Source organism: Bos indicus x Bos taurus, chromosome 8, assembly GCF_003369695.1.
Source record: "Bos indicus x Bos taurus breed Angus x Brahman F1 hybrid chromosome 8, Bos_hybrid_MaternalHap_v2.0, whole genome shotgun sequence".
Lineage (NCBI taxonomy): Eukaryota > Metazoa > Chordata > Mammalia > Artiodactyla > Bovidae > Bos > Bos indicus x Bos taurus.
In genome coordinates, this window is record NC_040083.1 from 59,611,860 (window position 1) to 59,628,418 (window position 16,559).

The 16,559-nt window shown below is 52.7% G+C and overlaps 2 protein-coding genes across 6 annotated transcripts; one reads left to right on the forward strand and one right to left on the reverse strand.

Moving 5' to 3' along the window:
- Nucleotides 1-726: 726 nt before the first annotated feature.
- Nucleotides 727-7,740, forward strand: CA9 (carbonic anhydrase 9). Of its 2 annotated transcripts, XM_027549602.1 has the most exons (11): nt 727-1,987; nt 2,794-2,823; nt 3,086-3,256; nt 3,381-3,523; nt 3,605-3,697; nt 4,738-4,804; nt 6,266-6,423; nt 6,577-6,721; nt 6,850-6,876; nt 7,291-7,372; nt 7,505-7,740. In XM_027549602.1, the coding sequence occupies exons 1-11, from the start codon at nt 1,378-1,380 to the stop codon at nt 7,569-7,571; spliced, it is 1,593 nt and encodes a 530-aa protein (XP_027405403.1). In that variant the 5' UTR covers nt 727-1,377; the 3' UTR covers nt 7,572-7,740. The 2 variants fall into 2 exon arrangements, with proteins under 2 accessions (XP_027405403.1, XP_027405402.1); XM_027549601.1 differs by having other exon boundaries at nt 7,291-7,740.
- Nucleotides 7,741-8,700: 960 nt separating this feature from the next.
- Nucleotides 8,701-16,191, reverse strand: TPM2 (tropomyosin 2). 4 transcript variants are annotated; one of them, XM_027549607.1, is made up of 9 exons: nt 15,859-16,186; nt 15,284-15,409; nt 12,324-12,457; nt 12,108-12,225; nt 11,943-12,013; nt 11,403-11,478; nt 11,161-11,223; nt 10,925-10,994; nt 8,701-8,850 (listed from the first exon to the last, which is right to left on the reverse strand). In XM_027549607.1, exons 1-9 carry the CDS (start codon nt 15,970-15,972, stop codon nt 8,768-8,770), a joined length of 855 nt encoding a protein of 284 aa, XP_027405408.1. In that variant the 5' UTR covers nt 15,973-16,186; the 3' UTR covers nt 8,701-8,767. The 4 variants fall into 4 exon arrangements, with proteins under 4 accessions (XP_027405408.1, XP_027405411.1, XP_027405407.1 ...); XM_027549610.1 differs by lacking the exon at nt 11,403-11,478 and adding an exon at nt 11,728-11,803; XM_027549606.1 differs by lacking the exon at nt 8,701-8,850 and adding an exon at nt 9,623-9,953 and having other exon boundaries at nt 15,859-16,191.
- Between the last annotated feature and the right edge of the window lie 368 nt (nt 16,192-16,559).

A 16,559-nucleotide genomic window follows, 5' to 3' on the forward strand; every position in this document is an offset into this window, starting at 1 on the left:
TGGGGCCTTCCTAGAATGTGAGCTACAGAACAGCAGAGGCTGTTCTCCAGGTGAGTGCTGCATCCCTAAGGCCTAGAACCGTGCCTGGAGGACTGGAGGGGGCTCACCAAATGTTAAGTGAATAGGCAGACTGGGAACCCCCAGCCCATTCTTGGGGTCCTCTCACTCTTCACCTCTTTGCACCCATTTTCACCCTCAAATCCATGCTCCACACTACCCCCCAACATAACCTAGTGTGAGATATGGATTCTGTCACTCTCCTGCTCAAAGTATTTGATATCTCTCTTTTGCCCAGGATCCCAGTTCCCCCACTTTTTTTTTTTTTTTTTTTTAAACCAATTGAACTGCTACTTCTTTAAACCCTGATCAGATTTTGCCAACTTCTGTGTTACTTTCTGAGGAAGAATTCATCTCTCTCCTCCAAATATTATGATAGTTTTGCCCTCAGTCACTAGACAGTGAGCTCCTCAGGACAGGGACTGTGTCTTGTTTCCATACCTCTAGCCTGACATATGCTATTATATGCTATGCTATGCTAAGTCACTTCAGTCGTGTCCGACTCTGTGTGACCCCATAGACGGCAGCCATCAGGCTCCCCCGTCCCTGGGATTCTCCAGGCAAGAACACTGGAGTGGGTTGCCATTTCCTTCTCCAATGCATGAAAGTGAAAAGTGAAAATGAAGTCGCTGAGTCGTGTCCGACTCTTAGCGACCCCATGGACTGCAGCCTACCAGGCTCCTTCATCCATGGGATTTTCCAGGCAAGAGTACTGGAGTGGGGTGCCATTGCCTTCTCCGGCCTGACATATGGTAGATGCTAAATAAACAGAAGAGCGAAAGGCATTCCCAGCAGCGAGAAAGAGATGAACAAAAGTGGTCAAAGGTTTGGATAAAAAACGAATAGTTTAATTTGGCTAGAATATGAGGGAAAGTAGTAGGAGATAAAATGGAAAAGTCTCTTGGGTAAGATTTTGAAGGGACCTGATGGAAGATACTTTGCAGAGTGTGGGAAGCCAATGAAGGTTTTTGAGCAGAGGTGTAATACAATGAATATTACATTCAGTTTTAACCCATCAGAGACTCATGAATATATGCAGCTGTCCATTCATATTCAAATTCACATCCCATCTATCCATCCATCCACTCTCCCACCCCCAGACTCCCCCAGGAGCTTTCCCTACCCCTTTACCTGCTCCCTAGCCCAGCCAGGGATGTATATATGGGCAGCTTCCCCTCTCAGCCAGAGGATGTGGGGGCCCCAGCTGCCTGGGGCTGGGAAACAAGCCAGGGTTAGCTGAAGCTGGCTGACTAGCAGTCGGGCGGTGCCAGAGAGAACCTGTATAGTGCCAGGTGGTGCCTTGGGTTCCAGGCTGAGCCCATGACCCCGATAACCTTCTGGCTGGGCACATACCTGCCCCTCACTCCACCCCATTCCCATCTTGCTATCGGGGAGGGGGCACAGGGCCAGTTAGACCCACAGGACTTTGGCTCCATCTCCAAAAGGCCCTTCTGTGAGTCAGCTTGCTCCCCTCCAGGCTTGCTCCTCCCCCACCCACCTCCTATTTCCTATGCACGTACAGCCCGTACACACTGTGTCCCAGGACACCCCACAGTCAGCCACATGGCTCCCCTGTGCCCCAGCCCCCGGCTCCCTCTGTGGATTCCGGCCCCTGCCCCAGGCCCAGCTGTGCAATTGCTGCTGTTACTGCTCCTTCTGGTGCCTGCCCATCCCCAGAAGCTGCTCTGGATGCAGGGTGCTCCCACCACGGGAGGAGATTCATCTGGAGAAGATGATCCACTTGGTGAGGAGGACCTGCCCAGTGAAGAGGATATACCTGAAGAGGAGGACTCACCTGAAGAAGAGGACCTACCTGGATTGAAGACAGACCCAGGAGAAGAGAATTCTCTGAAGTTAGAGGATCTACCAACTGTTGAGGCACCCAGGGACACTGAAGGCCCCCAGAATAACGCCCACAGAGATGAAAAAGGTAAGTGGTCATCAGCTCTGCAAACCTAGGCTCCAGGAGGTTGGTGCTTCCCCCTCATTAAACCCCAGCCCAGGGAGGGATTATTAGGGAAGAAGAGGAGCCTGTGCTCTGACAGTGATTTTTCCCAACCCCCGGAGCTCCCTTGCCACTAGCCCCTTACTCCCTTTCAGAGCTAGATGAAGAGACAAAAAAAAAAAGGGACACAGATGGAGAGAGGTAAGCAGGAAGAGACAGAAAAGAAAGGGGGAGGTTGGAGAGGAAAAAAGATCAGAATGTGGAGAGCAAAGTATGAAGAGACAGGAGAGGAAGGAGGGGGGCTGGTACCAGAGGAAGAGCAGGAAGGGTTTGTAGAAATCACCGCATCTTCAGTCTACAGATGAGGAAAGTGAGACCTAGGAAGCGGGAAACAGCAGGTAGAGGAACCTGGTTTCTTGACCCTCAAGCCAGGAACTTTGGAAAAGGAGGTGGAGATCAGAAAGGAAACAGGGAGAGTGGGGAGGAGGGATTTCTAAAAGAGAAAGATGGTCTACTAACCTGGGCCTGGGAACTGAGGTCTCCACCCACTTTACAGACCCTAAGACAGTGGTTGCAAGTGGGCTAGTAGAATCTTTGTGTGGCCCATCAAGCTATGGCCTTTTATCTGGCTGCAACCTATTGTGCCTGATTCTGGTGTTTCTGTTACCTGCTATGCTTTTGTAAGAATCTGAGTTTGTGAACGCTGCTAGTGAGGACGACCCACCTCTTTTTGGCCGCTGGGGAGGGACTGGGCTCAAAGATCAGCCTCTTCATTCTTCTCATTTATGCAGGGGATGGCCACAGTCATTGGCGCTATGGAGGTGAGACACCCACCCCTACACAGACCCAATCTGGGCACCCAGTCTGCTGATGCCCGCACACGCATCCCTCTCACCTCGCATCCACATCTGCCAGTCCCGGACAACACCCGCTGCCTGTCCCCCGCCAACCCCAATCCCCGCATCCTTTACCTGTTTCCCTCCCGGATGCCTCCTGACTCGACCGCATCACTTTTTCTACTCCGCTTTCCTAAAAGTTCCTGATCTTGTCTTCAAACTTCCTGTACACACTTGCCCACTCCAGGCGCTCCGCCATGGCCCCAGGTGTCCCCAGCCTGCGCTGGCCGCTTTCAATCCCCGGTAGACATCCGCCCGGAGCTCACTGCGTTTTGTCCAGCCCTGCGCCCCCTGGAATTCCTTGGCTTTGAGCTCCCGCCACAACCAAAACTGCGCCTGTGCAACAACGGCCACACCGGTGAGGTGGCCTCCCGGGGGAGCCTCGGGGAAGGGGCGGAGTCTACCTGGAGATGAGGGGACGGTGATTGGAAGTTAGGCTGAGGGTGGGGCGGGCCCCGGTTCACCTGCCTCTCACCACACAGTGCAGCTGAGTCTGCCTTCCGGGCTGAAGATGGCCTTGGGTCCCGGGCAGGAGTACCGGGCCCTGCAGTTACATTTGCACTGGGGGGCCGCGGGTCGCCCGGGCTCGGAACACACGGTTGATGGTCACCGTTTTCCTGCCGAGGTGAGCGCGCAGCTGTCCGCGAAGGGTCGAAGTGGAGTGCCGGGTAAGGGATCTCGCCCACTCCTACTGTGTCTTTTCCAGATTCACGTGGTTCACCTCAGCACTGCATTTGAGGAATTTGACGAGGCTTTGGGGCGCCCAGGGGGCTTGGCCGTCTTGGCCGCCTTTCTGCAGGTACCAGCCCTGGACACTCCCCACCTCTGCTTTCCTACGCCCTCGGGCTCAGAATATCTTGCCCCAGAAACTCCCATCCCTGCACCTGACTGTCATCTTCACTCATTAGTTCTTTGATTAACGCCCACTGTGAGCCAGGCTCTGGGCCACAAAAAAAGATCCCGAAACCGTTGATCCTGTCTCCCCGCAGCCAGTGAGGGAGGCTAACAGGGTAGACATATACAGAGGACACATAGTCAAAGAGGTAGTCAGGGAAGGCCTCACAGAGGAGGTAAAACTTGAAGCCTTTGCTAGTGCGAAAGAAAAAGAGATATTCTATGCAGAGCAAACAGTACACACAAAGACTCAGAATATGGCCCATTTGGGGAATGGCACATGTGGGGAATGGTCAAAAGGAAGAGTCATTTCTCTAATACTTTTATAACCCATAATTTCCCCTTTGCAGAATGCACTGAGTCTAGAGAAGCATTTGACTTCTTTGGACTTGTACTGATCAAAGGTACAAACACAATGATTAGAAGAGGCTAATAGAAAGGAAGGATGGTGAGACACCTGTTAGACTCACTGCCTCCCTGACTCATTAACACCAGCCTCACAGCATTGCAGAGAAGCACCTTGGAAATAGCGTGTCCTGGCTCCAAAAGTCAAACTCATGAATTATTAAGATGAATGCAGAGGTACCATGAATACAAAGGTTATTGGGGTTGTCTGTGGCAGGACCACAGAATATGTATAGAGTTAGTGATAAGTGAGCCTGGAAAAGTAAGTAGAGCCCATCGTTGAGAGCCTTGTATCCTAGTAAAATGGCCCCGCATCCTCCTCTTCCTCCTATTTGCCACTGAAAATGAGTCCACCTAGTTAGGTCAGTTTGCAAAGTAGAAGTAAATGGACTTTGAGTAATAATACATAAGATTTTGTGTTTCCCCAGCATTCTCAGAGCTGGGGAATGGGGGAGGATTGTGGGAATCCGAATCACCTATAGGCCTCCAGCCATGACTCTAGATGCATGCATTCATCTGTCTTGCACTGTCACCTCCTAGGAAGGCCCAGAAGAAAACAGTGCCTATGAACAGTTGCTGTCACGTTTGGGAGAAATCACCGAGAAAGGTCAGTTTGTTGGTCTGGCTCCTACTCTTGATACCCTTGTCACAAAGAACCATCCTTGGGGAGCCTCAGGTCTGAGGATGGAGAAGGACTACCTCCCACAGAGAAGGGGGTTGCAGTATGAACTGGCTTACTGTGACCTTGATAATAACTATGAAGCAGAACACAGCAAACAGGCAAAGCTAACTGCTGCCCATAGATTTTTTGTTTAAAAACCAAACAGAAACCAAGATAAGATGAAAACCAAATGAAACCAAAAAACAGTGTTTGGAACTCCAGGGGTTGAGTCTGGAGAGCTAAAATTTTTCTTGAGAACTCTTACTCCTTCAAAGCATCAAATATTTGACTTTATTTTTTTTAATAATTTTATTTATGTTTGGCTGTGCTGGGTCTTCACTACTGTGCAGGCTTTTTCTAGTTGCAGCAAGTGGGGGCTTTTCTGTAGTTGCAGTATGCAGTCTTCTCATTGCAGTGGCTTCTCTCGTGGAGCACAGGCTCTAGGGCATGTGGGCTTCAGTATTTGCAGGGTGCAGGTTCAGTAGTTGCGGTTCCAGGCTCTCGAGTACAGGCTCAATGTGGTGCACGGGCTTAGTTGCTCCGCAGCATGTGGGATCTTTCCCCGGCAAGGGATTGAACCTATGTCCTCTGCGTTGGCAGGTGTTCTTTTACCACTGAGCCACCAGGGAGCCCAGCATCAAATATTTTAAATTTGTAAATAATGTTGGAAATCTTCTTGTCCTTCTTAGTCACTCTAGGTCATTTTAAACTTCACCCAGCTGGATCTTACATTTTGCTAAACTAAAGAGAACTATGCTTTTTGAATTTTTGTGTCTTGTCTTTTATAGTTATAGGTATTTACTTACAAATTATTCAAATTACAAATTATTCAGAAAATTACTCATTTTCTCTTTTGATTCACTCTTGGCTTACATCTGCATTCCAGCATGTTGTCACAGTATACAAAGTAAGAGTGAAGACTCAGAAGAAGGGCCAAGGTAGCAGTTCTCTTACTCTGTGAGCCCCCAAAGCCTTTTACTTTCTACCGAGTCATGTCCTGTGCTGAGTTATAGGAAGGGATATACTCAGTGAAGAAATAGTCTGAGGGAGTTGGGTCAGCTTGGTTTCTGGGATTTAAAAATGTATCCCCAGCCAGGCTGTGACCCAGGGCCAACCTTCATCCCACCAGCTGGCTTCTGAGCAGATCTCAAGGGCCCGAAAAAGTAGCTCCTGAGTTGTAGTCCCTGCCCTCTGGCAGGGAGGCACCCCCTGCACCCCTGTGGCTCAGCTCAGGAAGGTCAGACCATTGACCAGCAGTATATGGCTGGAGCCGAATGGGGACAGAGGGGGACAAGTGCTAGGGAAAAAAAATAAAAAATAAAAATGTACCCCTCTACCCCAGAGCTTTGGTGTGTGTATGAGGGGAAGTCAAGATAGGTTGGACCCCAGCACACATCCTCTCCACAGACTCTGAGACTTGGGTCCCAGGACTGGATGTATCTGCACTGCTGCCCTCTGACCTCAGCCGCTACTTCCGATATGAGGGGTCTCTCACCACACCCCCCTGTGCCCAGGGGGTCATCTGGACTGTGTTCAACCAGACAGTGAAGCTGAGTGCTAAGCAGGTGGGGTTGGGGTGTGGTGGTGACACTGGGGATGAGGAGGCAGAAAGAGATGAAGGGGCCGTGTGGGGGAAGTGGGGGACGTGGACAGTAAGCCTGTGACCCATTTGCTTCTGTGTTATGAGCCCACCCCCCACTGTCTGCTGTCCTCCCCAGCTCCACACCCTCTCTGACTCCCTGTGGGGACCTGATGACTCTCGGCTGCAGCTGAACTTCCGAGCTACGCAGCCTTTGAATGGGCGAATAATTGAGGCCTCCTTCCCCGCTGGCGTGGATGGCAGCCCTAGGACTGTTGAACCAGGTGCCACTTTGTCTACTGATGCTGGGACCCCCTCTCCAGCCACAGGGCCTGCATCCTGTCTTGTGTCCTCACTTGTCTGTCACTGGTGGTCACAGCCCCCAGCTCTAACATCTGTTTTTTCTCTTCAGTCCACCTGAATTCCTGTCTCGCTGCTGGTGAGTCTGTGCCCCCTTCCTTGGCACTGTTCAGCCAGGGGCTAGTCAGGACCACCACTGCTACCTCTGCGTTTCTGTAGAACAGACTCCAAACCCAATAGGATAGTGTTGGATCAAGGTGGGGCTTACCCTGTCATCCCCAGAGCAAGAGTTGGTCAGAATGAAGCTCAAAAAACTCCTCCAATCCTCCTTCCCAAGCCACCTCTTTTGTCTTTAAGGAGGAAAAGGGTGCTTATCTTACCCCTCCTTGTGTACCCACCCCCTTCCCTTAGCTGGCCCCTGCTGGACACACAGGGAGCAGCAGCGGAACTTCGGACGGAGCTGGTGGGGTGGGGTGCTGGTGGAAGCCTCTCTGAGGGAATCCTACGGGCTCCTCTTCACTCCCTGAGGCAGTCTCTTTCCTCCTCCCTCCAGGCGACATCCTGGCCCTGGTTTTTGGCCTCCTCTTTGCTGTTACCAGCATCGCCTTCCTTGTGCAAATGAGAAGGCAGCAAAGGTATTATACTGACCCTCTCCCTCAGGCCCAGCCCCCACCTCCCCAAGTGGAATCCAGAGCAGCTCCATGCAAATTGCATGCAAATGAGCTCATCCCTGGTGAGATTTCTGATTAGGCTTCCCTGTTGTGTAGACATCTAAGTGAGACCAAAGGGAGTGTTAGCTACCACCCAGCAGAGGTCACAGAGACTGTTGCCTAGAGGCCTGCCACTTGGAGAATACGCAGAGAAGCTGGTCAGAGGAATCCGAGGGGCAGCTGAAGACTGTCCTGTTCATTACACCACTTCCTTTTAAACCTCCAAAGATATTTTTAAAAATGAATATTTCTAATAAAACCTGTGGAAAGCAAATCCTTGTCTCCTAAATCAAAAGGATGGTGCATTCATTTCCTATCACTGCTATAACAAACTACCACAAACTTAATGGTAATGGAAATTTATTCTCTTAAGAGTTCTAGAGGTCAGATGTCCAAAATGAATCTTATGGGCTAAAGTGAAGGTGTCTTCAGGGATGGTTCCCTCTGGACACTCTTGAGGGGAGAATATTTTCCTGCCTTTTTCAGCTTCTAGAAGCCAAGCATTCCTTGGCTTGTGGCCCCTTCCTTGCATCACTCCAATCTCTTGCTTCCATTGTCACATCACCTACAACTGCATTGAAAGGACCCTTGTGATTATGTTGGGCCCACGCAGATAACCTAGAATAATCTCCCCATCTCAGAATCCTTAACTTGACTTCAAAGTCCCTTTTCCCATGTAAGGTGACATTTCACAGGATTAGGATGTGGACATCTTTGATGAGGCAGCAGGAGTCTGCCTAACATAGATGTCATCAGGAAGCGGGCAGAAATGACCTATAGTGTTGGAATGACCGTGTGTGTGTGTGTCTGTGTCTGTCTATCTGTCTATAGTGTTGGAATGACTGTGTGTGTGTCTGTCTCTCTGTCTATAGGGCAGGCTCAGTCTCTAGGCTTAAAATCAGTGAGGCTTTTGGGCTTTCACCCTGCTCAAGTGAAACCAATGTAGTTTTGTGGTTTTGCCTTCCAGTTGTGTTGTGCCCAGCCACCTGCTGGAATGGGGCAGTGCCCCTGACCGCAGCTCCTCTGCCCTGTGGGGAATAAGGGCCAGGATGCTCCTCCATCCCTGCCAGGCTCCTCTGCTCCACACAACCCGTTCACAACCCCTCCTCGGTGAGCCTAGTGCCCCCATCCCTCTGGCTCACTCAGAGCTCCTTCCAACTTCACTTTTCCCCTGAGGCATCCTCTCCACCTTCTCCACTTTGGAAAATTACCACCACCACTGCCAATACCCAAGAAAGGCTTAAAGGGCCCCATCATGCTGGTAACATCAGTTTTATTGGTTGGGTTGGCAGCTAGCCTGGCTGGGGGCAGGGCCAGCCCTCAGAGGTTGTTGAGCTCCAGCAGTGTCTGGTCGAGGGTCTGGTGGATCTCCACGTTCTCCTCCTTGGCACTGGCCAAGGTCTCTGCGAGGGGAAGCAACCCGTGAGCAGGGGTGGGGTGGGGAGACATGAGGGGAGAAACATGGGGAGGCATGGACAGGGGGTGTGACAGACACGGAGCGGGCTGGAGGCATACAAAGACACAAACATTCAGGGATCTGGGGACCCCTTGGGTGGGACAGACAGATGGACTGACCAAGACAGGGATGCCTCACTCAAGGCTTTGGGGCCATGGAGGTGTATGGGAAGGCCCGAGTCATAAACTAATTTACCCTCCTTCTTTAGAAGGTTCAAGAGTTGGAAACAGGAGGAAAGACAAAGACTGAGCCAGGAAAGGGAGTGTCAGACAGATAGACAAACTCGAGGCAGAAAACAGACCTGCAGCGAAAGCCCCCACGTTGCTGGCATCCAGTGTCATTCCAAATGTCATCCCGGACCTTTAACAACCTTACATCCCTCTCCTACACTTCACCTGCCCACTCCCCTTCCAGTCATTCCTTTATATCCTGGAATCTCAGCTGAGCACTCTAAGGGCAGTGACATGCCTGGGTTTGCAGAAGGGCATGTATCTCAGAGGCACCAGAGGGCCCGTGGTGAATGACACAGTCATACGTGCCCACATGCGTCAGTGAGAGTCATGCAGAGGGGGTTCTGGGGTAGGCCTCAGTGTTTTGTGGGTGATCTCAGTGGGGGAGGGAGTCACAAGATTAGGGGTGCCCACAGGAGCCAGGGTCTCAGCAGTGAACCAGTGCTCTGTGGGGGTGATGGCAGTGCTTTAGAGGGCAGGAAAACAGCATGGAGACCAAATGGAGTTTATTAAGCAGCAGAGAGTGTGGAGGCCGACAGTAGAGGGAGGAGTGGATGGATATAGAAGGATGAAGCAAGTGCCAGGATGGGCAGCGGATGTGGTGAGGGCTCTCCTAGGCTGCACCCAGCCTGGCTTTGCAGTGTTGGCAATTTCTGCTCCTCCTGCTGGCCCTGCTTCCCATAGAGAAAATGGAAAGGAGAAGAGAGAGGGGGCCGAGGGCCACGCTGGTGAGGGGCTCAGAGGGAGGTGATGTCATTGAGCGCGTTGTCCAGCTCCTCACTGATGGCCTTGTACTTCATCTTCTGTGCATAGACTTCATCTGGTGGGGGGTCCAGGAGAGGGGGGCCAGGTGGGAGTGTGGGGAGAAGGAATGGAGGGAAAGAGGAGTGGAAGGAGAGAGGGTAATAGAGAGAACAAGAATCAGAGAGAGGTGGATGAAGATGGAATGAGGGAGACAGGCCAGAGAACAGGCTGGACAGCCATCAGGGCCCCCTCCTCTCCTCTCTGTACCCCTATGTCTTTTATCCTTCTCTGTACCCCAAGTTGGTGCTTCCCCAAGGAGCTCCTGCCTCCCCCCAGGGACCTGGGGGCACAGTGCTTTACATAAGCAGGAGTGCTTGCTGCAAGGGGAGGACACTCAAGCCAGAAAGGTCTAAAGTCGGAGAGAAAATTGAGGCTTGCCTGAGAGGGCTGGAAGCAAGAGATGTGGGAGTTATGAAAGTGAAATAAAAGGGAAAGACAGTTTTAGGCACAACGTTATTGATAAGAGTGAGAAGTAGCTACAGACTAGCAAACACCTGGATATTTGTTTTCATTAAATCTAGCTTAGAATAGTATTTTCCATTAATGTTTTTATGAAAACCTAGATATTAAACCAAACAGCTCTCTATTTAATAAAGAGGGTGCTGTACTTGGAGACAGTGTTATCTAGATCAGTGCTACTCAGAGTCTGGTCTGAGGACCAGCAGCATCTGCATTGTCAGGGTGCTTGTTAGACACAGATTCAGTCCAAAGTCACCAGTCACTTCCGAGCAGGACCCAGGAATTTGTATTTTTTAAAAACTCTCTGAGGGGATTCTCATGCCCACTCAAGTTTGCAAAGCACTGGAGTTGATGGGGCTACATCATCTATCTACTTGGATGGGAGGCACAGACTGCCAAAACCTGTGGAGTCCTAGGGGATCCAGTCCTAATTTACCACTGGCAAGTCCCATGGGATAGGAAGATAAGTCATGGGGAGTACAGACCTATTTTGAAAGTCTCGGGGGTACAGAGGAATATCCTTTTTACCTTCCAGGTCATCGATGGTTTTCTCCAACTTTGCCACCGACCTTTCAGCAAACTCTGCTCGGGTCTCAGCCTGGGTGTAAAGGCAAGATGGGGAAAAATGACAAAAATCTAGGCCCTCCCAGACACTATCACTTAAGTCAACCTTCTGTTCTGCCCCTGTTCCCAATTCCTGCCATAGGAGGTCTCTGGTAGGGATTGGGGGGCTTGAAGGTCATTCGGACTGGAAGGACTCTCACCTCCTTTAGCTTCTCCTCCAGCAGTTTGATCTCCTCTTCATATTTATCTTCTTTGGTGGAATACTTTTAGGGACAGACACAGGTCATCAGTACACCACCCCCACAAAGCCTTCATTTCTTCACGGAGCCCCACAGGCTACTCCTGATTTTGTCTCCATCAAACACTGTGCCCCGCCCTGCCTGGGCCCATCGCCTCCCTTCCCTGAAGGAACCCATCCTCACTGCCCCTCTGCCCCCTCTACCTTGTCCGCTTGGGCTTCCAGGGATTTCAAGTTGTTGGTAACAATTTTCAGCTCCTCCTCTAGGTCCCCACATTTACTGCAGGGGGGTGTGTGGCAGGGTGGGATGTGAAGGCACAGTGGGGGAGACAGTGGAGGTGGCACAGTGGGGAAGGGGTGGAGGAGGGAAGAGAAGAAGAGCAAAGTTGTGAGAGTGACAGCAGGCAGAGACTGGAAGCCCCAGGCCCTTCCCGACCCCCAGCAGGTTGAGAGAGAGCAGCCTGAGGTGGAGGGGAAGGTGAGCCGAGAGAAGGTGCCATTGGCCAGAAAGGTCCAGAGAGGTGACTACCTCCTCCTCTGAGGCCATCAGGGACTTGAGGGCCTGATCCATGGTTCGAAGCTCCTCCTCCAGCTGCCTGGCTCGGCTGGGGGCCAGCAGGTAGGGGTCAGAGGCAGGACCTGTCCCTGGGGTACCCTGACTGGGGAAGCACCTCCCACTGCACATAGTGCCCCACAGCCATGGGCTCAGGCCGAGGTTCACTTGCTACCCTGGGGTGTCCTTACCTCTCAGCCACCTCAGCTCTCTCTTCTGAGCGCTCCAGCTCTCCTTCCAGGATCACCAGTTTCCTGGCCACCTGTGGGGATGGGGGAGTGAGGAGGAAATCCATGGTGAATGATTGGGGGTGCCTGGGGTTCAGGCGTGAGAACAAAGTGGAGCAGGGCTGTCACCTCCTCATATTTGCGGTCCGAATCCTCGGCGATGTGCTTGGCCTCCTTCAGCTGCATCTCCTGCAGCTCCATCTTTTCCTCATCCTTCATAGCTCGGTTTTCGATGACCTTCATTCCTCTGAGAGGCAGGGTGAGTGGTGGGGGTGGGGTTAGGTCCAGCAGGGACAGGCTCCCGGCTCCCTCCCCACCCCATCCTCTGAGGACCCCGCTGCCCACCTCTCGCTCTCATCAGCTGCCTTCTCAGCCTCCTCCAGCTTCTGCAGGGCTGTAGCCAGACGCTCCTGTGCCCGGTCCAGCTCCTCCTCTACCAGCTGAATGCGGCGGTTCAGGGAGGCCACATCTGCCTCAGCCTGTGAGTCAAAGGTCAGAGGTCAGAAAGGCTGTGTCTGCCTTGGATGAGGATCAGAGAGGCATCAGAGGGTGGTTAAGATGCTTGTCAGAACAAAGCTAAGCTTTCTGGCCTCCAGACATTCAACCTATTTTTTTTTTTTTCCACTAAACCATCTTCTCCGCAGATTCTGTGTTCCAGCCCAAAACATGCACTCTTGGACAAGCTCCATTCCCCTGCTTCGGGGCCTCTGCTAGCACTGTGCTTAGTCTCCAGTGGGTATCTGCACACAAATCCCCTAGTCCTGTGTGAGAGCACTCCAATTGCTGGGATCAGGTCTGAGGTAGCCCTGACTCCTCAGCGGAGTCTGGCTCAGGCAAGGGGTGGGAAAGAATCAGGCCAACCAGGCCACAGTGCTGCGAAAATCCGCCAATCACAGAATCAAGCTCTGTGATGTCACTGGCTGCCAGGCAGACTCACAGCAGGAAGCTTAGGCGGCAAGCCAGGCTGTAGCAGGAGGCTCTCTGCCAGTGCTGGATACAAGTGGGGGCAGTGCAAGCGCAGTGTGAGTGGCAAATCCGCCACTGATCCTGCAATATAGAGGCAAAATCGTGGAGGTTTTGGAGATGGTCCATAGAAAGGGATGATACCTTGAGAAAAAGAGGACAGAGCAAGAAAGATCCCAAAAAGGCAAAGGAGAGAAGCAGTGCAATTTGGTGTTAAGAGCATCTGCTCTGAGTGACACTGCTGTCTTTGAGCTACTTGTGTGACCTTGGGTAACTTATTTAGTCTCTCTAAGCCTTGGTTCCTCCTTTGTAGAATGTTCTGAGATAATGCAGTGCTTCTAATGCTGGATTAATAACAGACCATTAGGGAGGAAATGAAAAAAAAAAATCCAAGTTCTTTAGCTCCATCCTGGAGCCACTGAACTGAGATCTCCAGGGCAGAGGCTTGAAAATCCTATCTTTTTTTCTTTTTTAAGCTTTCAAGGGATTCTGAGGAGCCTGGCAGGGGGTTGCAGAGTCAGACATGACTGAGCGAGTATCACTCATTCACTCAAGGGATTCTGATGATAAGCAATCTTGGGAAATAGTAAAATAACACACAGAAAGCACTTGAGCAGGTGCCTGCAGAGTCCCCATCCCATAAACATGGGACTCTAGGTTCAGGATTGGAAAGGAGAAGGGACCAGTGCAGGGGAAGAAGAGAGTGAGAGGGGAGAGACAGGTGGCAGCGCTGGGGGAAGGACAGGGGAAACAGCACCATATGTAGAAAGTAGTGTTGCCCTTACAGTCCAGGGGCTAAAGGCCACCTAGAGTGACAGGAACCCATCCTGGGCACAGGACTGGATGACTCCGTGTGCAAAGATTCTGGGGACCGCACTGGGGGTTGGGAAGAATGACTCTGAGGAATCTTGGAGGTCTAGAGAGAGGTGAGACTCTATAAAAGGGAACCTCTCTTCATGGTCATCGGGTAACAAGTGACTCTGGAGAACCTGGGAAGTCCTGGGGCCTGCATCACAGGACTGACTTTTGGCATTTTGTGCTTCTCAAGTTTTTCCCAGTTAGGGATGCTGCTCTCTTAACCACAGGACAGACAGTGCCATCCCCATTGCACAAACGGGAAGCAAGAGAGGAAGGAAAGACTGAGGCAGTGCGTAAGTTAAGTGCTGTGTTCAAGGTCATACAAGTCTGGGCAGTGCTTCCTCTCTACTCCCGGCGCTGCTGCCCCGCTTCCCCAGCTCTGTCCCTGTCCTCCCCTCCTCCTCTTCAGCCCCCACCCAGCTCCTTGGGTTTCCAGGCCTGCCTCCAGCTGCACTGGGCCGTAGTTATTTATAGAGTGTCAGATGCCCAGGGTCGCCTTCACCAGCAGCTGCAGGCCAGTTCCCTTCCAAGTGCCAGGGCGGGTGAAGAACCAAAACCAAAGACTGGAGGTCAGAGAAACCAACCTTGGGGGCAGAGTGGGGTGGGGAACATGGATAATGGTCAACACAAACAGTAATGTCATCTCTGATCTCGGATGTTCAGACCATGCTTATGCTAATCCCCCCATCCACCCAAGTTGAAGCCTCATTTTAAACTTAATCCTGGGTGGAAGGCAAATAGGGAACAGGAGGCAGAGAAAGTACCAGGTCCAAAGTGTTATGGCCATTCTCCTACCTCAAGGTGGGGGTTGGGACTGGCAGGAGGTGGAGATGTCTGGTTAGGAGGTGTGGGGTGGGGAGAGAAATCTCAGAGTGAGCAGGACTTGCCAAGGTGGCTGCCCTGGCATTTGTGGCCTTGTCCCTCTGCCCTGTGGCCTGGCATGGTCTCGAGGCTGACAGCTTAATGAGGGTAAATAAGGGACCGACAGAACCTGAGCTGGGGGCCTAGTGCACAGCAGGGCCACTGGAGCCAGAGGTCAAGGCCAGGGAATTTCTAATGGCCCCCCAGGGGTGTAACTGAAGTCAGGGCCCATCTTTGGATTCGTTTTCTCTCCCCCTGCCCACAGCACCTACACCCACAGCCCACATCCCCAAAATGTAGCTGCAGTTTTCTCTCCATTTTCAGCTGGAGGATTAGTTGAGGTGGAGGGTAAATTCTTGTACTACTCACCCCCACGATGACTCATTGTTTGATCACTGTACATTCTAAGAGCTGGAACCCAATGGAATTGCAATGCTATGTCCTCTGGGGGAAGTGGTAAGTGGTTTTGATTTACCCACTGTCTTGAATTATTTGTGCCAGCTTGCTCTAGCCTGGGTTCTTGCAAGGAAACCCTTTCAGTCCTGCTGAAGAAGGTCCCTCCATCCCCATCTGGGACCCCTTCCAGTGCACTAATTCTCCCACACCCCCAGGTCCACACTCACATCAGTGGCTTTCTTCTCAGCCTGCTCCAGTTTCTCCTGGGCATCCTTCACTGATTCAGAATACTTTTCCACCTCGTCCTCCGTCCCTTTTAGCTTTTTCTGGAGGGCCTGCTGCTCCTCTTCCAGCTGGGAGAGAAAAACATCAGTCAGCCAGGCCCAGGCCCAGGCCCAGGCCAGAGTCAGGGGTGTGTGTGAGGGGGTACTGAGATATTTAGAGGCTGTCAGGGAGGAAGAGGGATATCAGAGGACAGTGGGGGACAGTGCAGCTAGGGGTGTGTAGGGATCTGGTGGGAGTAGAGAGAAAGTTCCCAGCCCCAAGGAGCAGGCCCATCATGGCTCTCTGCAAGGGCAGGAGTGGAAATCTGGGAACTGGGGCTCCCCAGGCTAAGGTGGGTGGAATGAAGTGTGGCTCTGGTGAGGGACCTTCCGGGGTACTGTGAAGGCCCAGCAGCCCCCACACTGGACGGTAGAGAGCATTGGTGAGCAGGCCAGTGGCTGGGGGGCATAGCGCAGGGCCGACCCTGCCCTTATTGTGGGGTGGGGCGGGGGCTGCGCCGGGCCTGGGACCCCCCCACCTGCTTGCAGCGGTCCTCAGCTTGCTTCTTGTCGGCCTCAGCCTGCTCTGCGCGGTCGATGGCATTCTCCTTGTCCAGTTTTAACATCTGCATCTTCTTCTTGATGGCGTCCATGGTTGCAGTGGGGGACGGGCCGGCCGGCGGGCAGTGAGGACCGGGAGAACTGGGCTGGCCTCTCGGACTGGGCGCACGGGTGGCGGGCAAGGAGCACCAAGCGGGACTGGGATGTCCCTGCCGCGCGGGCGCCTAAAAGGCGGGGAGGGACCGGGCGGAGCTGGGGGCCAAGACCCTCCCCCACTGCGTCCCAAACCTTGTAGGGGCAGAAGCACTGCAGGGTCGGGGGGCGCGGCCACCCCCTGCGCCCACCCCCTCGGGACCGCCCCCTCGGGGCCCCGCCTCTCCCTTCTATCCCACCCATCTCCATCCTACCCCCACCCCGCCCGCAGCCGTCGGACGGGAAAGTAGATGGATAGTCGGCTGAAAAAACTAGCGCCGCGGAGGGGAGGGGACCCTGGGGCTGGGGGCTCCGCACTTCTCCTGAGTGACAGCGCGGCCCTGTGGCAGCTGCGGCTGGGGCCCGTGGGGCTATTTCGGGGCTTGAGCTCACGGCAGCTGCCCGGGCACAAGGACCAGAGTGCAGAGTGTTCCCCCCTCAACTGCAGCAGCCGCTGCCCTTAATTTAGAAGTTTCCTGTAAATCCC